At 34.6% G+C, this 27,242-nt stretch overlaps 1 protein-coding gene across 1 annotated transcript in view; it reads right to left on the minus strand.

Annotated features, from left to right (window-relative positions):
* Window positions 1-9,756: 9,756 nt before the first annotated feature.
* The window catches only part of LOC123523259 (dentin sialophosphoprotein-like), a 40,346-nt gene continuing 22,860 nt past the window's right edge, over window positions 9,757-27,242 (minus strand). Inside the window, exon 3 of the mRNA XM_053549206.1 lies at window positions 9,757-11,350. Within this exon, the coding sequence (XP_053405181.1) occupies window positions 9,757-11,350 (1,594 nt within the window). The remainder of the gene's footprint in view (window positions 11,351-27,242) is intronic.

Raw genomic sequence — 27,242 nt, forward strand, 5'->3', positions numbered from 1 at the left:
ACCATATTTTGCATGTTTTAACAACTCAGTCCTCAAAGTTAAAAAACTCTGCAAGAAAATGGACAGGAGGCCAAGCCATTTGGTCAGCATGCAAAAACTCTGGGTCTGAGTCCAAGTCCTTCTGCATATTTATCCGACCCTGTAACATATGGTTTCGAAGATGTAAATCTGACTTGGTTACGACACCTGCAATAAATGCATACGACTGAAACCCGTTGAGGAAGAATTTCAATATAGTTGAGAAACATGTAATGTAAATCTGGAAGAAAATTTGTAAACAGCCTGGTAGCTCGATCGGTAGAGCACAGGAACAGGATTCCAAGGCCACAAGTTTAAGTTTCAGTCTGGTTGCATATTTTTCTCACATGATTAACATCTTGCAATATCTCCACCACAGAAATGATGCCAGCTCCATTTCCCTAATGATTTTAAGTAGCTGTGAATAATTTGTTTGATTTGCAAATTTAGTTTTATATATTATTAGGTTTTATTGCTGTTGTTGAATTCAATGTTCAAGGGTTGGAAGTGTGCGAACTACTAGTAATTGTATGATATGTAATCAAGCTGCGTTTTCATACACGTCTGTATAGTAAACGTGCAACACCCATTTCCCCTATTTTAGTTACCTATTTTCCCTATTCTAGTTGTACTGAGGTGCCTATTTTCCTTCCCTATTCAAACATTGCATTTACCCTATTTCAGTTGTACCAAGGTGCCTATTTTACCTATTTAAGTTTTATTGAGGTACTCATTTTCCCTATTCCAGTTGTACTGAGGTGAATCTTACCCTATTCCAGTTGTACTGAGGTGCATTTTTACCCTATTTTAGCTGTACCTAGGTGCCTATTTCCCTGTTTTAGTTGTACTGAGGATTCCAGTTTAACTGAGGTGCCTATTTTCCCTATTTCAAGTGTACTGAATCTGAGGTGCCCGTTTTCCCTATTTCAGTTGTACTGAGGTGATCTGGTAACCTGCTAATTTTTACAATTTGTTACAATTTCTTTTATATGGCTTATCTGAAGGTATATCACAACTTTGCCACTAGAAAAAGATCAGCAAAAAGAAAGGCCAGTTAAAAAACCGGTTAGTTTTTGTCTAAAATGTTTTGGATGGGCAAGACAAAATAATGTTTATCTTCATCATTTCTCTTAAAAATATATTTATTTTGGGTATAATAACAAAAAAAATGTTTTCTTTTCAGTGTAATAGAAGTCTAACTGCAGTTTAATTAGCCCTGAAACAGAAAAAATACAATGTGAAAATGGACTAACTGAAGTTGGTCTTGTAGTGCACTGAAAATTTAATGCAATAATGGTTCCAACTCTTAAATACACTATTTTAACTGCTTTCAGACAAAAAATGAATTTAAACCATAATTTCTTAAGGCATTTTATGCCAACATATTAATTTATGTTTTTTTCAATCGAAATAACTTTTTATAGGATCGATTTTTTGCCTCTCCTGAAATGTTTTAGAAAACTGAGTTGGACCAGTACTGCGCTAAGCTATCGATACGGTTTTATAGTCAACGAATACAGCTCACATGTGAGCTGTATACGGCGCAAGCTCTATGCGGCATAACAGTTAATACAGTGTAAAGTGAAATGAATTATCACAATCTGACGCCATCTTATCCATCTTAAAAACGCTTGCAGCCCAATGTGAAGACGTTCGACGCAACGTGAGTTTGAGATGATTTATTAAAACTAGACGCCATATAATGCATAATGAAATCGCGTTGTTTAATATGAAGCGGTGTTCAAAAACTTGATGCCGAAATCGTCCGACAAATTATGGTGCCATGCAGCCCAATGTGAAGACGTTCGACGCAACCTAAGTTCGTGCAGTGTAAAGTGAGATATGACATATAACTTGACGCCGTCTAATGTTTTGTTTTAAATGGTTTCAAAATATATTGCTTTGAATGCACATTTAGATTAGACGGCGTTGAAATGCACTGCACTGACTGGCTTTTTAATGGATGTATTATATATCTACTAATTTTGGCGTTTTAACCGCCTTCATACAGGTATCTAGTATTTAATAATTTGAACTACGCGTTTTTCTCTAACTTTAACCAGTCTAGCAAAAAATCAAGCAAATGACCCATTATTTGCCAACTTTCTTAACAGAAAAATAATCAGAATGAGCGCAGCTACAACAACATTCATCTTTCTCCTTCCTACTGAAAAAAAAACATTGGCATTTTATACCATTTACAATGAGACTTTAGCAGTTCTGCGCTGATCGTCTCAAACACGGCTGTGTTTTGAAAACGATGCGTATACAACTACGTGTTATTACACAGTTAACCAAATTATATCATGCAAAATACATGGAATATGTAAATTTCAAGGTCATCTATTTATTAAGGTAATGTATGCTAAGAAAAATTATTTCTTTAAAACGGCTGTTTTATTCAATAGAGTTACACAGATAATTATATTCTGAAATGTATCAGAAATAAACCCATTATGTAGTTTCTTAAAAACAAATAATAATTCTTTTATTCATGGCCATTAATTGAATGCAGTAATGATGTCCCAACATGACTAATTGATTATTTAACAACTGATAAATTGCATTCTGTACAGACATGTTGGATACAGTGCATTTAATTCAAGAATATCTAATGAAGTCTACGATAATTATAACTGAAACGTTTGTCACTGCGAAATTTACGTAACATTTCGTACTTTAAAATGAACAAAAAATAATTCATTACAAATATCCTCCTTGTATATTATTAACATAATTATTTAAAATCTTATGATATGACACGAGCTCAACAATCAATAGCCTACATTATTCATAAAGCATTACAGTTGTACAAACAATTATAATTCTACATGGTTGGTATTAGTGGTCCATATATAAACAGCCATAATTCTACATGATTGGTACATGTAACAAGTGTATAAACAACTACAATTCTACATGATTGGTATTTGATGTATATGTAACAGTACTAGTTGTATAAACAGCCATAATTCTACATGGTTGGTACATGAGGCACATCAATCTGACTAAAATACATCTCCTATTACGCTACGCTTAGGATCTGAAGACGTGCTATTGATTGCCTTGTTCTGACGACCCTTCCGCTAGCCAATCAGAAGGCTTACTTGCAATATTTTGTAAGTTTAAAAAATCTATATTTAGCCTGGGTTTTTCATGTTTACAATTCTTATGACGACCACATTCACATTGCGACTACGCCCTCGTGTGTTGAGAGAAATCATATGTCATGGTACGAACTTGGTCACGTAAAGTGTAAGATAGCGGGTTAGCTAAGTCGGTAGGGCACTTGCCCTGGAAGCGAGGGGTCCCGGGTTCGATGTACATATAACAGTTGTATACACACCTATTACTCTACATGATGGGTACATGACATACATGAAATACGTTCATAGTTCCTTACACTATTAGCGGAAATGCGGCTGTAATGAAAACTAAATAATTCATAATTAATATTATATTTATCTCAGTCCTCCACCTGCTCCATGAAAAACAACACAAAGAATAAGTTTATACATTGGGGAAATTTTTTCTTAATACAAGGATAAAAATATAAGCATGAAATATGTTTTAGAATAAGGAAGATATCATGATTGGAATTTATGATTTGAGCCGTGCCATGAGAAAACCAACATAGTGGGTATGCGACCAGCATGGATCCAGACCAGCCTGCGCATCCGCGCAGTCTGGTCAGGCTCCATGCTGTTCGCTTTTAAAGCCAATTGGAATTGGAGAAACTATTAGCGGACAGCATGGATCCTGACCAGACTGCGCGGATGCGCAGGCTGGTCTGGATCCATGCTGGTCGCAGAACCACTATGTTGGTTTTCCCATGGCACGGCTCATTTGTTTGACCATCAAATGCATTTCCTTATTTTCTTATTTGCTTTGTCTTTGCCAATAAAAAGACGCAGACGCATTTCTCTGTGGACTCAGATTAGATGTTATCACTAAAATATTAAGAGTATGTCCAGTTATGAGAACTGCAGCATATATGATAGGTTTCAGATAAAGTCGTGATCCTTTAAAAGTTCTGAATGCATATAACATATAATTCGGGTTGTGAGAAGTGTTTTTTTATGTGACACGTGACTGAAATATATTTTAATAAATCGTCCACCAGTTAAAGAAATATTATTCAGGAAACAAGAGGTTAATACTCTGGTAGATAAATTCTATCGTGAAAAAGAATTTGTTGATTAGACAATACTATAAGTTCAATAAACAGCTAATCTAAACATCGATTTAAAGTATATTGCAGCATTTGTATTGACTAAATCAGTTACTGTACTTTTTCTAATCTCCATTCATGCAAAGTACACGTATCTCAAGCTTTATGAAAGCTAGCGCATTAATACAAGTTATTAGACTTATAACAGAAGAACATCAGTTAATCTATACTATAATCAATTACTGTCGTTTAGACTGCTTAAATTCTCATTATTCAGTGTTGAAATGTTAAACAGGAATGGGCAATTGTCTAGACCAAAAGATAATACATATTGTCATATCAATCAGTCCTTGATCAGTCGAGTGGCCAGTGAGAAGTATTAGACTATGATTTACTGTACAAAATTGATCGACTTATATAATGTGTGTTGACATGTAAACGGATAATGATGCACAGAATGCCAAGTCACGTTTCAAGGATGGGGCACTGTCAAGTCGTAACTTGATTTATTCATAAACAAAAATACTTACACAACGTAAACCGCAAAGACAACGAGGGAAAACGAACAAATAAAAGAGCAGATTTGGGCCTCGCTTGAAAATGTTTCAATCTAGGGCTTGTCAGAGCAGGTCAAATAAGAAATATCAATTTGAAAGTTTTTTGGTTTCAATGGACTTAAAACTGCAAATAATCGAGTTTCCCGTCTGTTTTGTTAAAGAAAATATAGCGACTAACTGTAAAAGGGCTGAACACCAAACATGCGATGTATCGCAAAATAGCCGGATCGCAAGTTTTCAATTAAAACGTCACTTTATTTTGCGAAAATATTTTGAAATCTACGATGACATATAATCTTTCGAAAATGTAAACAGAATCTAAACAGAGGTCTGAGTTTTTGACTAAAGTTCACAGGAGACGTTTATTATAGTATTCGAAAAGATCCAAACCGTATTAATCTCATAAGATGTTATACGAACATACCCATATAAGTGGGACGGAATTAATAATAGCAAAGCCGCAAAAGTAAAATCACCTCTATAAACGTATAGTAGAGGGATTACTTGAAATGACGAATAAGGAATCCGATTTTTATTTCAGGGAGATCTACTTAAATAAATTTAAATAGGATCGACCTTTATATACAGTAGCGGATTCTTTTCTTAGACTTTTGTCTAAGCAACGCGAATATTTTGATAAATGCTGTAAGTTCATGTGACTGTGTACATGGAGAAAGGCTCATAATAAATAAATTTTCAACAAAGGTCCACATGTTGTAACGTTAAATTGTACTGCCTGTAAAAGCTGTATTGAAATTAAATGAAAGAAATATAAAATTGGTCCAAAGCAGTTGGTTTGTAACGTGTCATATAAAGTTATGTAATCTTGTGATTGTTAATCATGAATTTATATATATTTCACTTATCAAAATATTTATTTTTTTATTTTATTTTATTTATATTTTTTTTTCTTTTTTAGATTTTTCGCATATTTTATCACAGTATCTTTAAATGCGGGCTTTAAAGGCTATATGACATTTAGATAAATAGGTAGAGGTACAAGAGCTTTTAGCAGCTAAAACGAGTTTAAATGGTTGTTTATGTAATCTAAGTATCTATTGAGACCACATTTAAAGAGACCTATTTAAAAGATATAATTATAAAATTCCGACAACGTTTGAACAGTCACAAAGACAGACTAGTAAACGGCCTTTAAACAGAGAAAGTCTGATTTTGAAAAATTCATGATTAAATTTTTTTTAAAATTGCTAGCGATACCGATTCTCTTTACTTCTAATAAAATCAGTTACACTATCCTTTGCAACATGAAATGCAACCGAACAAAATGACAGCAGAATCCGTTTAACCGAGTCTGTATACGTGTAGTAATCAAATGTACAACGCCACTCACGTCCAGGGCACCGGCGTAAGCGTAATTCTATTACGTAGATAGTGAATGGACTCCATGAAAGGGCCAGAGAACGTAATAAAACTGAGTCCAATTACGGGGAGACGTTTTACGGCCGCCACAGGGCACTGAAAGATTGCGGTTGTGTGAGTTAATGGAATCGTCGTAAACATAAACTTTTATCAGAACCTTCTCCACAGAAGGAAGATAGCTCTATATACGTTCGAGAGCTAAAGTGACTAACAAAATATATCAATTTTAAAGTATGCTAAAATGAAGTTCAAAGACAGTCAAATATTTTCAAATAACATTTTGTGCTGCCTATAAGACAAATGAGACACAACGGTACGCTACAACCTATGACAAAATTTGAAATTGCCTAATTGTAATATTGGTGCATTTGGAATTGCATAGCTTATTATTATCATATTCGCATAAACACTCTTAAACAGAAAACTTAATAACATTGTTTAAGGTGGTAGAAGCTCGGATGTATGTACACAGAAGGTTGTTTCGGTTAACGACTTGATCAGCTGTGGTAAGGACCAAATATGTAAATTGCAAGTAACTTCCAGGAAAGGGGATAACGTGATGTTCTCATTTAACAAATTAATAACTCTTCAGTTCATACACGAGCTTTGAACTGATTGCTGACATGTTCAAAATATTTTGAGCGCTTTTCATTATCATTTATATAGATCTACTAATGTATTTCTCTGATTATTAAACTACTGAGGAACTGGATGTTACGTATGATTTTTCCTGCGTTGTTATACGTAAGTGCTATAACTCCAAATACCCATAGACTGTTTATGACGAATTTAAATAAAAAAAAAAACAACAAAAAACATGCTATTTCAAATTATTGGTTCTATGACAAAAATATTACATTTACACAACTTTTATTACGATACAAAAGACCGATAGTCAATGGTGAGCTATGTGTATAAACCATTATTTGATTATAAAGTTATATTTCCCAACTGCACATGCATATGCAAATGTGATTTTACTTTTGGGAATATGCACATGGTTTTCTTTCCGAAAACAGAAGACATTATAACTATTTATGCTTTTGAAATGAAAGTCTGCAGTTTTATTGGAAAATAAATCTTTCATATTTGGGTTTTCCGTCAAACAGTTCTCTCAACAATGTGATATGTTGTCGGTGTATGTAAAAGACATGTAAAATATTAAAAACAAAATATATGAGCCGTGCCATGAGAAAACCAACATAGTGGGTTTGCGACCAGCATGGATCCAGACCAGCCTGCGCATCCGCGCAGTCTGGTCAGGATCCATGCTGTTCGCTAACAGTTTCTCTAATTGCTATAGGCTCTGAAAGCGAACAGCATGGATCCTGACCAGACTGCGCGGATGCGCAGGCTGGTCTGGATCCATGCTGGTCGCAAACCCACTATGTTGGTTTTCTCATGGCACGGCTCATATGGTGATTTGTTAATAGAATTTTGTAACGACTGGTTGCGAAATGGGAATAAATGTGCGACTTATATCAGCCGCATCCTGTTTTCTTACCCTTATAACTGTTAAAATTGACACCTAGCGCTCATGCTAACCACGAACAATAGTTGCGGACAGATTCTAGAATCTATCAACTTAATGTTAAAGGCGATTGTGTACAAATTCCAGTGTTGTAATTTCTGATATAAACAAGTATTGCAGACAACAAAACCGTAAAATCATTACAAATTGCGATTATGGCGTCTGCAAATAACAAGGAAACAGTTAAATTCCAATCTATCATCGTAAAACCTTACATTGGAATTCGCAATTTTCATGTCAAGTGCAAAAGAGAAATCAAGTATAGAATAGATTGTAGGTAAATCGACTTGTCAGTGAGAGTAATACGCCAAGAGTCGGTCTTATACCTTGCCAAGTAAACAATTATGTATCTTAAGGACGACTTCATCTTTTAAAATATGTTAAACAGGAAATACATAACGGCATCGAGCCGAAATCGATCCCAAATGTACATCAAATAATAGTAATCACTTCCTTTTAAAATACAGCAATGTGAAAATCTCGTAATAAGTCAAAAATATAGTCATCCTATTATTTAAATTTAAAGCTATCATACTAGTTTAGCTTTGTGCAATTAAGCATCTACGTACAAAATGGTACCTCAATAAAATATCAAGTACATTTCGTTGATGTAGAATGACTGACATCGAATTAGAAAATGTACAATGTAAATCTGGCGCAGAATCACTCTAGTGAATTAATCATTGTCTGTGCGATCTTTAGAATTGAGTCTGACAGCACAAGTGGAAAAAAATGTAAGATCCTTCGGGAGGACGCAACCAAGCAAAACAACAGACTAGTTGTGACTAAATCTGTTTGTGAGAGGCAATGGAATATGCATCACCTGTCCCGCCCTCATTCATTGCGCTACGTTTTTGCTCATTTTTCTTCATTTGCTTATTTAAATAAACGGAATTATTTTATATCAAAATTGAACATGGATCCAAACCCAAAGGATCTTAAAATGAAACAACACTGAGTACCTGGAGACTTTTACAGCTGTCAGTGTGAGAAGATACTGGTAGCACAGAAATAATAGCAGACTCAGTCTGTCCGTGAGGAGAAATTAATTTAAGCTAGACGTCATGGCAGTCCCTTCTTTTATATACACTTTGACTGTTACACTCGTCCTCTGACTTGTTTTGTCGCTGTTTTGTCGCATCATATTTTTGCTGTTTGGCTGTGCCTTCTACAAAGGCATTGATTACATGCGTATGTGGTCCTATTATATTATATATTTTAAAATAGTTTTTACACGAGCTTTTAGTCGTGTTTGCTTTTTGTTGTCATCGCATGTAGTAATCATTATGATTCATCTAGTTTGGATAACTTATCTTTACCTTTTCCTCTGATTTTCAACCATGGTAGGAATACGGGAATGGTTGGGTTTGCGCTGTATAGTGTGAACTCCATCTATTGTGTAAAATCTCTGTATTGAGTGAACTGTCTGCATTGTGTTAACTCTCTGTGTTGTGTGGACTATCTATATTGTGTAAAGTGCGTGTATTGTGAAATATATCTATATTGTGTAAACTATCTGTATTGTGTGAGCTATCTGTATTGTCTGGGCTATCTGTATTGTGTGAGCTATCTGTATTGTGAGAGCTATCTATAATATGTAAACTATCTGTATTGTGTGAGCTATGTGTATTGTTAAGCTATCTGTATTGTGAGCTATCTGTATTGTGTGAGCTATCTCTATTGTGTAATCTATCTGTATTGTGTGAGGTATTTGTATTGTGTGAGCTATCTGTATTGTGTGAGCTATCTGTATTGTGTGATCTAACTGTATTGTGTGGGCTGTCTGTATTGTGTGGGCTATCTGTATTGTGTGATCTAACTGTATTGTGTGGGCTATCTATATTGTGTGGGCTATCTATATTGTGTGATCTATCTGTATTGTGTGATCTATCTGTATTGTGTGAGCTATCTGTATCGTGTGATCTATCTGTATTGTGTGAGCAATCTGTATTGTGTGAGCTATCTGTATTGTGTGGGCTATCTGTATTGTGTGAGCTGTCTGTATTGTGTGATCTATCTGTATTGTGTGATCTATCTGTATTTTGTGAGCTATCTGTATTGTGTGATCTAACTGTATTGTGTGGGCTATCTGTATTGTGTTAGCTATCTGTATTGTGTGAGCTATCTGTATTGTGTGAGCTATCTGTATTGTCTGGGCTATCTGTATTGTGTGAGCTACCTGTACTGTGTGAGCTATCTGTATTGTCTGGGCTATCTGTATTGTGTGAGCTATCTGTATTGTGTGAGTTATCTGTATTGTGTGAGCTATCTATATTGTGTGAGCTATCTGTATTGTGTGATCTAACTGTATTGTGTTGGCTATCTGTATTGTGTGAGCTATCTGTATTGTCTGGGCTATCTGTATTGTGTGAGCTATCTGTATTGTGTGAGCTATCTATATTGTGTGAGCTATCTGTATTGTGTGATCTAACTGTATTGTGTGGGTAATCTGTACTGTGTGAGCTATCTGTATTGTGTGAGCTATCTGTATTTTGTGAGCTATCTATATTTTGTGAGCTATCTGTATTGTGTGATCTAACTGTATTGTGTGGGCTATCTGTATTGTGTGAGCTATCTGTATTGTGTGATCTATCTGTATTGTGTGAGCTATCTGTATTGTGTGATCTATCTGTATTGTGTGAACTATCTGTATTGTGTGAGCTATCTGTATTGTGTGATCTATCTGTATTGTGTGATCTATCTGTATTGTGTGAGCTATCTGTATTGTGTAAACTCTCTGTATTGTGTGAGCTATCTGTATTGCCTGGGCTATCTGTATTGTTTGAGCTATCTGTATTGTGTGAGCTATCTATATTGTGTGAGCTATCTGTATTGTGTGATCTAACTGTATTGTGTGGGCTATCTGTATTTTGTGAGCTATCTGTATTGTGTGAGCTATCTGTATTGTCTGGGCTATCTGTATTGTGTGAGCTAACTGTATTGTGTGAGCTATCTGTATTGTGTGAGCTATCTGTATTGTGTGATCTAACTGTATTGTGTGGGTTATCTGTATTGTGTGATCTATCTGTATTGTGTGAGCTATCTATATTGTGTGAGCTATCTGTATTTTGTGATCTAACTGTATTGTGTGGGCTATCTGTATTGTGTGAGCTATCTGTATTGTGTGATCTATCTGTATTGTGTGAACTATCTGTATTGTGTGAGCTATCTATATTGTGTGAGCTATCTGTATTTTGTGATCTAACTGTATTGTGTGGGCTATCTGTATTGTGTGAGCTATCTGTATTGTGTGATCTATCTGTATTGTGTGAACTATCTGTATTGTGTGAGCTATCTGTATTGTGTGAGCTATCTGTATTGTGTGAGCTATCTATATTGTGTGAGCTATCTGTATTGTGTGATCTAACTGTATTGTGTGGGCTATCTGTATTGTGTGAGCTATCTGTATTGTGTGATCTATCTGTATTGTGTGATCTATCTGTATTGTGTGAGCTATCTGTACTGTGTGATCTATCTGTATTGTGTGAGCTAACTGTATTGTGTGGGCTATCTGTATTGTGTGAGCTATCTGTATTGTGTGATCTATCTGTTTTGTGTAAACTATCTGTATTGTGTAAGCTATCTGTATTGTGTGAGCAATCTGTATTGTGTGAGCTATCAGTATTGTGTAAGCTATCTGTATTGTGTGAACTGTTTATATTGTGGGCAGCACTGTCTATATTGTGTGAACTACTGGTAAAGTAGTTTGAACTATGTGTTTTGTAGGTGTTTATTGGAGGTTATCTAATTATTCAAATGAATCTTGCATGCAGTGCTGCGTGATAATTTGCGAGCAAACAAGAGTCTATTTTCAGCTCTAGTAGCTTCAGTCAATCACACATGAACTGTTTTCTTAACTACAAAGTAGAATATGAACTATCTACTTTGTTCCAATTCCTCAGTATAATTTCCGAACGATCTATTTTCTGAAGATTTTATGTTTGGTATACGCGTTGCAATGAACTGGAAGATGTTATTACTCATCCGTTTTTCGTGGTTGTTATCCTAAACAATGAGCATGAAATATTAGTGTCAGTATCGCGAGGACATATACTAGATTTTTCTCTGTAATTACTGATATCTTAATCTTGTTTTTTGAATTTCTGCCAGATGGTACTACGTCAATAATGTTGTTTATTTCCAAACAGATTCGTCATTATTATGGCTATATTAGTTACCTCTTACGTTATTCATCTGAGAACAAACTACATTGTTGCGACTGTAAACTTTCCATCTGGGTATATATCAAAATAAAGAAATGGGATTTTTAATGTGTGGCAAGGTCGAAGGCATTCTTAAAACGGCCTATTATACTTTGTTTTTTAATTTGCTGATTATTTAAAAAGACTTTAGATCTATGAAACGCAATTAACTAACGGCGGCTGTTGGAGTATCACTTGTTTTAACGTCGCATCAGTGCCCACACTTTCCATTCGCAACTTCGTGGAAAAACACGTTTGCACATTACGACGTGTCGTACGTGAGCAGTATCCACACATGTACTCTACATCGTCATGACTCTTGTTTGAAAGTTCGCCCTGTATCCAATCGACAGTAATAAGCCCCAAGAAATGTCCCTACTTGAGCTTCTCAAGATTCACGGAGTTTGGTATTCAGCAGCTGTGTATCGCTTCCTGGCAGGAATTACATCTGGAAAGGTGACCATTGCCAACTATATAATTTTAGACCGGGACGCACTGAGACGTGCAAATATATGTGACAACAACTATGTAATTGGGAATGGAATAGCATACCAGTTTTTAGACAAACCATGACCTAATTATATGCTGCAAACCATTAGTAGCGTAAGACTAAAATTAGAAGAGATATACAGATAATTAGACATAATGATGTTCTTAGTCCTACATTCAGGACAAAATAATGTATACATAATCCTGGTTTGCAATTTCAGTTATACCCTAAGGAATACATGTATTTGTTTATCCGAATGTAAATGAGACATAGGCTTAGCTTTGTGTAACAGCTAGTCAGCGGACTGTTTATTGTTCCTTCTCAAGGGAAGGAACACTTATGGTGAACATGTCACACTTGACTGAGCAGGTAATGGATACAAGGGTATCATCAAAGGCATCCGAATTCCAGTAGGTCGCCGCCATCTTGGACTCATGCATATTCATTACAAATAGCCTCTTTGCCAGGGTGTATTTGCGCATCTTTAAGCCAATCTTTAGACTAAAGTTTAGTGAAATACAACTATGTAATAACAAGTCTTCAAGAAACAATAATATAGTTAAAATCATATAACTCCTAAATCTAACTTGTCATAATGAAGAATGGAGATTATTTAAATGAGTAAGCATCATCTAAAAATAGACTCCCGTCAAAATATCGTCTGCTATTATTCTGCTTGGTGTCATTTTCTTCTAACTTAACTTCTACGGTCCCAGACGGCCTGGAGCTGGAAGTATCAATCATGGGATGCAATTAAGCAAGGCGTTTGGCAGCACTTTTCTGTCCATGTATGTGAAACTTTAAATTTACAAAGAGGCTAACATACGGCCGAATTCCGATTTGTGCCACTCCACTAGGGAAGATTCCCGAAATGTTGATAGAATGATGGTCTTTATTATTTATTGTCCGCTGATATAATGTTTAAGTAGAAGGTGTTTGATTATTATTATAAGTTAAAATATATGTTTGTGCGAAATAACTTTAAATGTTTTTAAATAGATCTAGATAAGAATGCACGTAAACTAACAATACATATTTTTCATTATTGTTTTATTAAACATCTGTAACAGGATGCTAAAAACAGATCCCTTAAAAAGAATATTTAATATGCGCTAGAAGGAATCTTTTGGTAAGCTAAATCTTGTTATGTTAATGTTCAACATAACCAAGACTGAAATATTTGCGAAGTATACCATCGATCAGTTACGCGGAAAGGAAATAACTTTCATTTAGAAAGAGTCTCTTTGGGTTCATATAATGCCACATCTAGTTTTCAGCTTGCCAGTGCATTTGCAATTGCTCGCATAGGACGCAAGGTAAAACCACACGGGATTCAAAGGCTTCGAACACATCTGCGGATGTCTAATTATTTTTGTTTTTGTACTTGCAGCATGTGTAAATGTTGAGTTCTGCTCAACCCGGGGCTAGAGGTCTTGGACGGTAGCATGCATTTCCACTGCCGTCCATGAACAGGCTCAATCCAACCGAGCCTGCAACATTTTCGTTTCTGTTGTGTTGAGAGACCTGTGGAGTTTCCACTTTTTCTGTTTCAATCTTTTTAATTGTTGTCTAAAGAAAAATCATGTGGTAATACTGATCCATCGATACGGGCCGGAATACGATAGATATATTAATTGTATACTGTGTTTATGACAGTGTTAATAAGAAATGGAATAGTTTCGTGAAGTTTAGATTATTTTATAAAATTGCTGAAAGATCTTTACTGTTATTTCTATTTGTCATTATTTCTTTCTTGAGAGAGTTTATACTTTCATTGTCTCATGGTCAAATGTGAAACAGAAATTATACTTATTTCATATATATGCAGTAGGGGAGTTATCAATCGGCCAATACACCGGACAGAATGTATGGCTTAACAGTTGAAACGCATTACGCAAATACCAATATAATCGTTATCTAGTCATTCTTCGAACGTCAAATATAAATCGGTGACTTCAAAAGAATAAAATTAACAACACTTTCTCCTTTTGCATGATCAAAGATTATATCCTAAACACGTGATCCGATGTATTGTATAAAACATATCGACAGTGTGTTTCCGTTTTACCAGTGTAATAATAAGTTAAATAGCAAGGAGTAACGCCACACAATGTCCAATAAACCAAGACTGATAAGCTTAGACACTATGTTATTAAAAGGCTTTTCGCCTTCGCACTTGTTTCCTTTGTCTAATTTCATACTTCCGAGCTTTTAGACATGTGATACGATACAAAGGATACGAAAATGGATTAGCATTTCGTCAATATCAAAGAATCATTTAGAATTATTTCTTTGACAACAAATAAAAGCATCGGTCAGATTTTACTGTATTTTGCAATTAGATCTCGCCAGTTTATTCAATTGATTCACGTATACCTTTATTAAACATTAGGGTAAAAATATCCAAAAAGAAAAAGCAATATTCGAAGATCTCAGACTCCTCACACCTCAGCTCCAAAACATTGTATCTATGGATATATAAATTATGTTTAGATTATTGAAATTAAAATACAGAGACAAAACAAGACATATAGACAAAACTGATGTTACGAACAAACACAAAGAACACAATGAGGGCAATGTATTGGAACGGTCAGTGGCGAAAACTGATTAAAGGTACGAACCTAACCTAACATGTAAACCCTTATCATGTTTCAGCAGACACGCCGTGTATATCAAAACGGTCAGTTCAGTACGTTTAAAAGACATTTTATAACTTTTCCAATTCTAATATAAAACTGTAGTCAATGGTACAATATTGTACATAAAATCAGGTTTGATGAGCCTTCTCCAAGATATATATTTTAAAGTAAACTATAAAATTTGCATGGTAGTAGAATTAGCTTGATATTTACGCAGTTCATAATTACCATTGCTAAGGCAATATATTTGTAATTTATTGATTACGTTCAATGAAATGCATTGATTGAGAAACACATATCCATTAAGAAAATGTTGTCCGGGATACATACCCATACCAGATGGGGTTTGGGGATGGGTGGGGAATCTACAGTACTAAAATTAAAATAACATTTTATTATTTATGTTAGTTTGTGTATGTATTATTGTGTTATAATGTGGTATGTTTGATTTATTCTACAGGAACTGCAGCAGGTAGTACACATGTCATGATAATAAAAGGGAGTATCACTCAGATAGCGTGATATACTTCTTAATGCAGTTATAACGTCTGCTTTTTAATCTGGAGAAATGCTTGACTTAAAATCCTCTGTAAATATAACAGATCTACGACATGGGATTTACAATATGCATACACATTACTTGTGGGAATGAAGTGACGTACATGTTGCTCAATGAAACAGAGAGATTTTTCAGTTAGACGTCCGCGTGATCGAATTACCGAAAATATTAGGCTGACCTAAAAGTACATCAAGTTAAACGTACTAAAGTTCAATAAAATCTGTGTTTCATGAAGTTTAGATAAACGCTTCATTTGAAATGTCTGAAAAGATCAATTTCGACAGTATTTCGACACAAAAATCCAGAAACTCTCTCGATTTATTATGAATAGCACGCACTGAGGCGTCTTGAGGGTATAGAAAGTATATTAAGATTTTGCGTTTCTGAAGTTGAAAGTAATGAAAATATCAAATTATAAAAGGTTTAGTCATCTGTATAGTTTTTTATTTTGTAGATATACACAGGAGACAAGAACTTAAAATCAACTAGACATACGTTCAAGTAAGGAACACTGAATATGTCATTCTTAATCGAGAGGGAGAACGTGCCTTGAATTATTTCGGACCGCCTCGGCGGGACGATATTACGATAGGAATTTCATATGAACATCTACGATAAAGTCCGAAAATCTCGGTTGTGGAGAAAAAAAACTTGATTAAAAGGTTCCAGCCGAGGAATAAATCATTCGCATAGGACCAGCAACAGTCCTTAATTGTAATATGAAGCCACTCTCTCAAGAATAAATTATCTGCGTCGCTTTATCGTCATCTGCAGATCTTAGATCTTTCTGGAATAAAGTATCTTCGTTAGAACAGTTACTCTGCCTATCTGTGATCTATCGTCTCTGTCTCTATCTCCGGTAAGGTTCAAACACCGAAGCTCTCGATCCGAAGGTGATCATGTCACACGATTTCCACTCTCAGTGAAGTAATTTTGTCTAATGGTAGAGCGTCCGCCTCCGGTCCGGAAGGTTGCGGATTCGATCCCCAGTCGCGTATGGATGTGAAAAATGGTACCAGTTGATCCCTTAATATGCTCAGCATTATGCGGATAGAACAAGCTCATCTCTCGCACGAATGAGATGTGGAGACTGATGTCAAATTGGTAGAATTTGTTTCGGGATTCACCTTAAATTGATTAGTGTAAAGAATTAAAAATTGTAATCTTGTGTTAGATACAGGACCCGATATACTATTTTCAAGATTATACATGTAAAGGGGAGCAACAGTCTGACATGTTGTAATCGATGAGCGTCGATAAATATTTCTGGTAAAAAAAGTAAATCCGCATATCATTAAATTACATTTGAACGAAATTTTTAAATGTTTAAAACATGTTAAAGTAACTATTTTCACGAAATTAAATCGACAACGTATCGCATATATCATACTAGCTTTTTTCAAAGCTAAGCTTGTATATGTGTTAACAGTACCTTCTGGATAAGTCAAATGAATTATTTTCTTGTCTGGGCGTTCCTGTATCAATTTCTTTTTTTTATACTTTAGATTTAAAATGTATTGTTCGACTTACGCTTCCAGCAGGAATAATGTTGTAGTATTTAAAAGAGAAAAAAACTAGAAGAATTAATTCAAATGAAAGTCATCGTCCAAGTATTCGTTAAGCTGACAAAATTTCAAAAAAGGAATAAAGTAATTTTTAGGCAATTTTAAATTTTAAATTTACACAAACTGCCAGATGACAGAGTCGATCATTTCAGTAATTTTATTAAGTCGTAAATGTTTTACTGATGTTCTTCACTATGAAAGAGGAAAGCCAACAAACTCAAATTAACAATACACACGCACATAAAACCTAACAAAGACTAAAGTTGAAAATTGTTTACACACTCTAATAGTGATGATTTTAGGAACACAGTGTCAGCCATTATGATATGTAAGTTCATATTTCGGCAATTTTGTCAACAATTAATAACGTCTTTTTCTCTGTTTGAAAAATCCTGTCAAAGAATTAATTGGTGAAAAAGTAAAACATCTGTTTAATGTTGAAGTTACCTACCCGATATACTGACGTTTACCTGGTTCAGTTTTCATATTATTTCATATTGCTTCATGAAGCCACAATTTCCAATCAGTGCCTTACAATATATAAGATATAAGTTACCAATTATTCTGTGCAATATTCTCAAATAGCCGTTAGATAACAAATCAAAATGATTAAAAGAAGCATTGTTACAATGAAGCTATTCTTCACCGTTCAAACACAAAGCACGTCCTGTCTTTCGATAACAATTAAACAGTTCTTAATTATATATTCAGAATTGCGTGAATTTAAGGTAATCTCCTACATACGTATTGTTAACAAAGGGCATTATATGTAACAACAAAGAAGCGCAAGCAAATCTTAAGAAACATAAACGCATATGCTCAGTACTTCTGCAAGAAGTAAACCAACAAGAAAAATACTATAAACGTCCTCAGATAACAAGTATCAATGAATCTTAGCCTTAAAAATGCCTATTATGAGGTATGCCATTTGGGTTGCGGGCAGTGAAACATTTCTATCAGTATATGTAACATAATACCTTGCTCTTACACCTTACCCTGACAACTATAAAAATAAATGTTTTCCATCGAGTTTTCTTCAAACCCGAGAGCTTGTTACAGTAAAACTGTAAATGTATTGTTTAATGTTATCTAAAATTAAATTACAAGCTGGTTATCTATAAGAATAGCAAAGAATACTGCAATATATTAATATACATACACATAGGTCATTGAAATAAACCTATCTATTAATTAAATATGTACAAAGGTAGAGTCACAGCACAAGTAAAAAACGTGTGATATTCAGTAAAAAATTGCTATCTCCTTAACAATAATCTATCTTATGTGACAATAAATTAAGACTTAATTTGAATAAGCATGAACTAGTCAATTACCTGTGATGTGTTAAATCATAATGATTGGCGAGCAGTATTTCCTTACGGTAGACAGCTTGGGACATACGTGATAGCAAAATGAGTGCTCTCTACCCTTAAGGCTACCAATAAGACGTTTGCAACTACAATTTTCAACATCTTTTGTCAAAATATGCTTCTGAAAGTAGACATCAATAAATAAATGTTCTTATAAAACATTTGACAATAATTGTTCGCCTGGAAACAGTTTGGTGATAGTTTATAGAACGTGCCTTTAATTGTACTCAATGATTTTATGTATTTTCAAACTGTTATTTATATTAAAATTGTGTCGATTTCTGTAGATTGCAATACTTTGTACTAATCCTAACTGAAATTGACCATTTTATAATTTATATCTTTATTAAATCTTGATATTTTTAAATGTCCGAGTGATATGATGGAGAGACAAAAACTCAGCCAGTATGTGGTATCCAAGGCATCAGATTGGATGACAAACACTTAAATGTTGTGCGTTTAATGAAACTTACTGTTAGACGCTACATCTCTCGTCTGCTACTACTGTATTTTTTGCCGATTGTAATTATGCAGTAAATAAGTTTAAACCACACCCAGAACAATGACTTTACAATCAGAGATCACAAAAAAGACGTCTAGAAGAAAGGTTTGGCACCAATCTTGAGGAACAAATGAATACAAGGGGAATAAAATAGTTGACTGAGTTCGTAATGTGAGGTAAGGGTAATGAAATTTGCAACGCGCCCCTCACGCCGCCTATCACCGGCTTCAGTCGTACGCTTTATTATCTAAAAGCACGTATTGTGTTTTTCGTACAAATTTAATGATATACATATACTATTTCAACCATAGACCATTCCCATAAGTACTTCATAATATGTCTGTATCAAAATTCAAAATACATATTGCTTTCTTCTGCAGTTTTTATTTATAGATTTGAGTACGTTAAGAAAAACTGAACATCAAATCAATTAGTCTGAAAAGATGTCTCGAATGCAGAACGCAACCAAGTAAAATAGTAACAGACATGCTTCCACTGAATGTATTCGTGAGAGGTATTGGAAAGTGTAACACGCTTCATACACTCTAGCGCCAGCTTGAGAAAATCTCTACAATTCAAATATTGAATTATTTCCATGTTCCAAAAGAAACAGGGTCACTAAGTCTAAACTGACACATTAAATGAAAGTCGAAAATATCCGTTCCATACCATGTTGCGTTTATCAAAGTTGAATGACAGTTCAACCATTTGTAATTATACATTCAAATAAAATTATGCAAAAGGGTAAGTTACATGGATACACAAAGAGACATTTATTTGTTCAGATTATCAGGTTATGCAAACTCAAGCCTATCTTAAAATCATATTATTGAAGGGAATAAAGGGAGAAAATTTAATTTTCGAATCCGCTGAGAATAAACAGATTTGCTTTATTCTGATGAACATAAAGTTAAGAGAGGAATAATAATTAACAGTACGCTCCCTGTAATGTCATACATATTCAAACGCTATAGTGAAACGTCAAAAAAAAAAAGAATGAAAACTGTGTTATTTAAAATTTTCATGCTATTCCTCCAATACCATTTTAAAACGTGTCTTTATTAGCAAACGACTGAAATAAAACACACACGTACTGGAAACGTGATTTTGCAATAAATACATTCTGGGACATGTCTACCTAATCACCTCCCCCACTGATGTTCTTTGATAAGAACTGCGTTTTGAGGCCCACGTTATTATGTACAGCACAAGTAAGTTCATTGACAATAAAACTTAAATGTTACATTGTGTTGATATACTTGTAATCTTCTAGGCAAACGTTTGTTTTGTTTTTGTATAAATTATAGCAGTAACATTGTGCAAGAGAATCGCGGCTGCAATTCAGTATAATGCTTTTTTAAAATGTGTTTATTTACTTATTATGTTAGGGTGGCCAACCCACGTGACTCTTGGATACCGTGTACATGGAGAAAACGTCTCGATTCAGGTAACATTTTGCCCATATTTTCCTTATTACTTGACAGGTTTTCAGAAAATAAAGTGTGTCGAAGACAGCAAAATGAGTGCTTACCTCCGCAGAAACATCTGTCATCAGTTGTCAGTACATTTCCCAAATATTTCGCTTAAGTGCTTTTCCTGGACTACCTGACAGTGTGTAGATAACGTACACACTTTCGCACTTTGGCGGAGTGTTTGAGAAAAGTACTGTGAACTGATTCGACACCCTTTAACTGACTTGCAAATCCGTCAAGTAATAAGGAACATATCGTCGAAAAGCTACCTAAATCAGGACATTGTCCTTATTACTTGACGGGGTTTCAGAAAATAAAGTGTGTCGAAGACAGCAAAACCAGGACATTGTCTCCGTGTGTCCAAAAGTCGCTTGGGTTGGACACCCTGTATGCTTTATTTTAACAATGTCAATATGATGCTTATTCGCCGTCTTTGCAAATACCGGAACATCATTCTGACATTAATACATCAGTAGGCAACTGTCATCAGCTGAACTTTATCAGATTGATTTAATCATGGAGCCGGTTTGTATAAACTACGTGATGATACAGACATGTTGCGTGCTAGTCCATCTCGTGACGTAATTACCACTTTCATTTCATTTCAGTCTGATATTACATCCAACTCAGTCACGTTTGAAAACAGGCGTAATTTTTAGTGATTCTTTAGACCGGCCCCCGTCCTGGGGATCACGTTGTCCCTAACATCATGGTAAAAAGCTCGATGGTCCGTTATGAAAAAATAAAAACGGGCACGCGCTGGCAAAGAACAACATCATTTTTGTTTCTATGTATAGTAGCAATAGTATTACTGAATGGTTAATATACGGCTTAGTTGTGCCTTCTTTCCAGACAGGAAAATGTAGTGCCATAATTGTCCGAGGTTTTAGTCCGAAGGCCATTATGAAACAAGGTGTGTCGTTATGGCTAAAAGGCACACACCATGCCGTATAATAGCTTTTATATCATATATCTTCTCTTTATTTTTATCTTTTATATTTCAGTTTTCACAATTTCCACAAACGTATGAGTAGATCTATAACTTGTATTGCTTTTTCATGAACAATGTCATCGGTATTTGAGAATATATCGATTCAGCACCCTATCATACGCAATTATGACGTTGCTACATGAAGTCGACGTCAGAACGCGTTGATATTCTTGTTACCCTGGGCCATTATGATTATGGTGCGTTACGCACTCTGCAATTATGCATCCGTCAACGGCTTTGAAAGGGTACCACACAGAAATAAACTCTGCTTATGTGATTGTTAATAGGAACATCTTTTGGAAGCATAGAACGTATTAAAGTTTATAATAATAATCGCAAAAAGTAAACGGTAAGGGTAGAGAAGATTAAGCAAATCATACACTACCAGAGCCACACATCGCAAAGTAGGCCAGTCACACATCGCAAAGTAGGCCAGTCACACTGCCAGAGCCACACATCGCAAAGTAGGCCAGTCAAAAATATAAACTGTAGTGGAAAGATATATTAGACTCGTTGCTTCAAACAGAAGTAACACACCAATAAACCAAACAATAAACATAACATATATAAAGAAACGGACGGAAAGTAACGTGATATATATATTCACTTTTCATTTCAATATTTTACTTCTGCAACATGTATTTATTAAGAACTTTGAACAATTATGGCAAAAATTGCCAAACTGGAAAAATTTTAACCCGAGACAACAGTATTTAAGTACAAAATGAATATAACATGAAAACAAATTGCCGTAGTTGGTTATCAGTCCAGATCCATATGGAATATTAAGAATTACAACTCAGCAGGCGCTTCCTTAGGATAAAACATAAATAAAAGAACATTAATTAAAACCGCACGATATTTTTGAACGTTAAGCTGCAGTTAGGAAGCTGGTCATATCCTGCGAATTTAAGGATGTTCTGTCTGATGCCTTTGGTGATCGGCTAGTGTGCTTGAAGTCTGATCCTGTGAAGATAATATGACATTTGAAGGTTCATGTCCAGCTGGAACAGACATGGAGATGGCTTGTGAGGACATCACGGTTTTCAAGCCTCAGGATGTCGCTGTGTGTATAAAATATACATAAATATTTTGGAACAAAGTAGATACGAAAACAGAAAAAGTTGGTCATGATATAAGTTTACAGCCTACTGAATGTTTTTGTGTTGACACACGGCCCGGGCAAATGCCGCTTTAAAACATGCAAGCGAAAAGAAGATTTAGCCCAAAAGACATTGACTGGATCGGTGCAATGTATGCTGGTAGATCTAAAAGCGAAGATTTAAATATCGTATGCCAGTTTCGTTTTGTTGGATACAGCTTTAAGGAAAATTATTTTGAATCAAGTTTGTGAGAAAACGGTGGTACCAATAGAGTTAGACATGGACAGGCCGGTTAGCATTGTCCCAGAATGTGTGTATAATAATGTCTCAAAAGAATATCCAATAGAAAAATATGAGTTAAAACTCAAATCATATTCAGGTGATAAATCTGAACTCCTAGGTCAATGGTGCCAATGACCTTTGGCTGAAAAATTTAGTTTCACATACCAACATTTCATGTGGAGAGCAATACGTGCGGCTGCGATCTTTGAATTAGGCTTTTCCTGTTGGACTTTTGTCCTGTTGTTTTAGGGACCTTCCTTAATAACAGTGAAGGGAAATCGACCTGCATTATTTCAGAGAAATTGATTGCAGGTAATTCCACGGAATTGAAAAGATATATTACTTGTTAATTCTCCGGTTTCAGTTGAGTGTTTATACTGATTTTGCACAACTTAATAGAAAATTTACATGATTTATCATAAAAGAACATTAGGTTTGCAACAACGCTAAACTAGTATTTTGGAAAGCAAAGACTTTCTCTTACGTGGTAAAGAAAACAATGGAAACGGAGTTAAATGGAAAGTTTCCAAAGGGAAATCTGGTGGTTATCAAAGTTACCAGACTGAGTGGAGATTTTTTTAATCTGACAAAACAGCACGCTATATGTAATACAGTACGGTAAATCGCGGAATTAGTTAGGAACATTATCCAGGACAAAATTTCAAAGATTTATTTGCAGTATTATCTGGTTGGGAGATGTTATCAAAGCCAGATTTTTCCCACTCAGGCTAATATACAATTTTAGTAAGACAATGACTCCAAGGAACTGTTAGATAGTTCAGTCGGATAACATGGTTTTAAGTGTTGTCTACAGACGTTAAGCTTTCAATCATTTCTTCCTGTTTCGAGCAATTATTTTTTTTTCAAATTATTATTTTGATGTGCGTAACCAAGGGTTTCCAATTTGATTGAAATGAGCGGAAATTGAATAACGAACTGGAATGGGTGAATACAGATTTAAGACAAGTAATAAAAGTGGAATTAGTATCCTGTCGAAAGAATGATCATTTCATAGGAGTGTTCAGATTTGACTGAGTTACTGAGATCTAGCTTGATTTTTGTTAACTCAGAAATGCCTCTTTAATACTTATTCACTGCGAACAACGATTTTCAACAATACAAATAGAAACAGTATGATTTGTCGATACAGACAGGCATTGATTCGTTATATCAGATTTCTATGTCTTTGACTTTACATAGCTTTTTCTGATTACATTGTTTTTTAAAGACATTTTTATCATCCGTTAATTATTTTATATATTTCTATTTTTTTATATATATTTCATGACTGTTAAGAGTTGAATGTTTTTCTCGCGTAAATCACAGCTTGCGTGAAATGTTACACTTTTACATTTCTTGTGTATGTTCCTGTGATTTTTGTTAGACTGCTTAACGCCCAGCCATCGTAACTAAGTCTATATCTAAGGTAATTGATATATAAAAGAACATTGTGTAGGATGACAATCATATCCTGCCTACGTTATACCAGTAATTATTAATGTAGTCTATTTGTGGAGATATGTATAAATCTGATGGCAATAATTAAGTTTCGGCCTTTTCTATAGTTTCGTCAATTCCGTAGAGAATCTGAACGATAGCATAGAGTAACAAACATGTAGCAAGTATATACATATACAGGTCTACACAACGTTTTATTCAAATTTTTATAAATCCACGTATTTAAGCGTATGAAATACAACATCGACAAGTCTTTTTCTTCTGTGTTTTGTCTAGCATGACGGTGACTGGAGAGTTTTCAGCCTAAGTATTGTGAATGTACTAATTTTGCTCATTCAAAATATACTTCTGGCATGGAAACCTCTATCAAAGATAGGGCACCTTGATGCCGTCCTCTCAAATATGGATTCCGAAGAGAATCTATTAGTAGGATCATCTGTGGCCGAATGGTTAAGGTCGCTGTTGGTTCAAAACCTCGTTTGCGTTGTAGATTTTACCAAGATGCCAGTCAGTGATGTAATAATGCTAAGAGAAGCACCAGTGGTCTTCCCAGATCATTAAAAGCATGATAGTTGCCATATGTCTTATCATAGTTAAACCCACAGTACAAAATTAACGATAACGTTAAATATTATTTTTGCCTGTTCATTATTAAATTCTCGCTGCGGAAACACGACAACTTTATATTCCCGCCAAATTCGCTCCGCCGATTGTATCCTAGAAACTGAATTTAAACAATTTTGAAAAAGTATTTTAACATCATGCGTATGGCTTAACCATTATTATACTTAAACTTGTTTTCTGAGATATTAGGTTCACTTTTGGTGTGATAGGAGTAAAATCAAAGTTGGGATAAGAAATTGGACAGATCAAATAACGTCCAATTATTTTCATTAAAGTTTTTTTCAGAAACTATATATTTTTAGTCATCACTAGCATTTTAGACAAATTTAGAGTAAAGGATTGATTTACACCATGACATTAGAAAGAATATATCCAAAAAAGTTTAATGGAATGAACATGAACCATTTCTAAGTTAAAGTATGGATTTATCTGTTGTAACAATAATAAATAGCATTTTGACAATTTATTTCTTTTCTTAAAAAATAGTTTGTTGATAAAATGTTTCTACAATTTTTTCAAGTAACTGCGATACAGCCAAATTCCACACAATCAATATATTTTAATTTGCATGGTGCTTAATGGACACTCTATTCATGAGTAATTTAGTCAAACGTTCTATTTACAGCAAAATGAAATCTTCTCACCACTTTATTCCTTTCATCTATTTTTTTAGATTATAAATGGCATTTTCACACGATTATTCGATCAATAAGTTTTTCATTTTTATTTAGCCATGTAAGGTAATTGGATAAGCATATGAGTGCATATTGTATTATACCAAAAAAACTTGCCAAGGTATGCTCTAATATCAGTTAGTAAGTCTACATGCGCAATGTTCTTTTGACTCATGCGATATTGTTTACCTCATAAAGCTTATTTGCTGTGACTTTATTTAAATTTACCATTAATGTTCCGCGTGTAACGTATCAATGTATACGTGTTAAAATCAGTACAGTTCTAGACCCTGTCTAGATCTGATCATAAGTGTCAAGTTCATTTCTACAAAAAAACATTGTGTCACAAATAATAAATAGTTTACAACATCTTTTTACGTTGTTAAAATATTTTCAACGTCAGGGTATCGTGTTTAATGTACTGTTCGAATGGCTATCCTGTGTTAGTCAGAATCACTTTCACATTGAGTGCATTAAGAGAAAGATGCAAATTCAACGTGTGTAATTTTTTTTAATTATAGCTATAGAAATATATTTTTTTTTAACACTCTATCTTGTATAGGATACTGACATTCTGTAACATTTGAAATGTCTCATGTTGAAATTGTCAATGGACAAGAAATAATGTAATCACCTTTGGTACTTAAAATCTCGGGTCTATTGTACTTGTTAATTGTATTCAATATGTCCATACAAAATTACTATTCCTTTGCGTTAAAAATTTATGCCTTCGGTCATGTATATTATCATCTTAGACAACAATTGTAGTTTATACTTATGTACTTCATTTTTGTTATTAGATTCTAACGTGTCTTCTCAATTAATTTTTTCCAAATTAATAAAAGACCTTAGTTTCACCTTTTTATCTAAGGTAAAGAAATGTTATGGTGTAATTTAGCAGTAATCCAGCCATTCTGACATCAATTATTTATTTGTTAATTGTTTGCTATTTTGTCATGACACAGTTAACTGACAAATCGTTTTCTAAGAATTTGTGAAATGGATATATTCTGATTTGAAATTTATTTACACTCAAAAACACCCTAGCAAAAAGTGTTCAAAAGTTGCCTTTCAAAAAGCTTTAAAAGTTTGGGGACAATAATTAGATCCTACGTTAATTACAAGGCACGACGGCCCATAGCAGTACGCATCCACTCATGAGTAACTTCTTCCAAAACAGTAAGATAAACTGGACAAGGTTCAAAATTCAGGTCTGAGGATAATTCTCAAAGCAATGAAAACAACTCCAATAAAAAAATGGAAAAAGACAGCCAACCTTGAGCCATTAGAGACAAGACGAGAGTACAAAGCCATTGTGCAGGCAAAGAAAGCAAAGAGACTACCATCATGCCCACTCCACTCAAAACTCCAGAGCAGAACTAAGAACATACTGAAACGACAGAGTCTCAACGATATCGTCAAAAAACTGCATAAAGGAAAGGCAGCAGCAACTAGACACAGAGGCTTGTACCCGATGAATGGGTTCCTAGACAATGCGCTCCAAAGATCAGATTGGAGGTACCAGGAGTAGAAGAAAAGGGAAAACAACATCAGGCCCACCAACAATCTTTTACGCTAGAAATTATCGATGACCGCTATCCAGCACACTCTTGGATCCAAGCATATACCGATGGAACAGTGGAAAAAGCAG

Source organism: Mercenaria mercenaria, chromosome 8, assembly GCF_021730395.1.
Source record: "Mercenaria mercenaria strain notata chromosome 8, MADL_Memer_1, whole genome shotgun sequence".
In the NCBI taxonomy this organism is placed as follows: domain Eukaryota; kingdom Metazoa; phylum Mollusca; class Bivalvia; order Venerida; family Veneridae; genus Mercenaria; species Mercenaria mercenaria.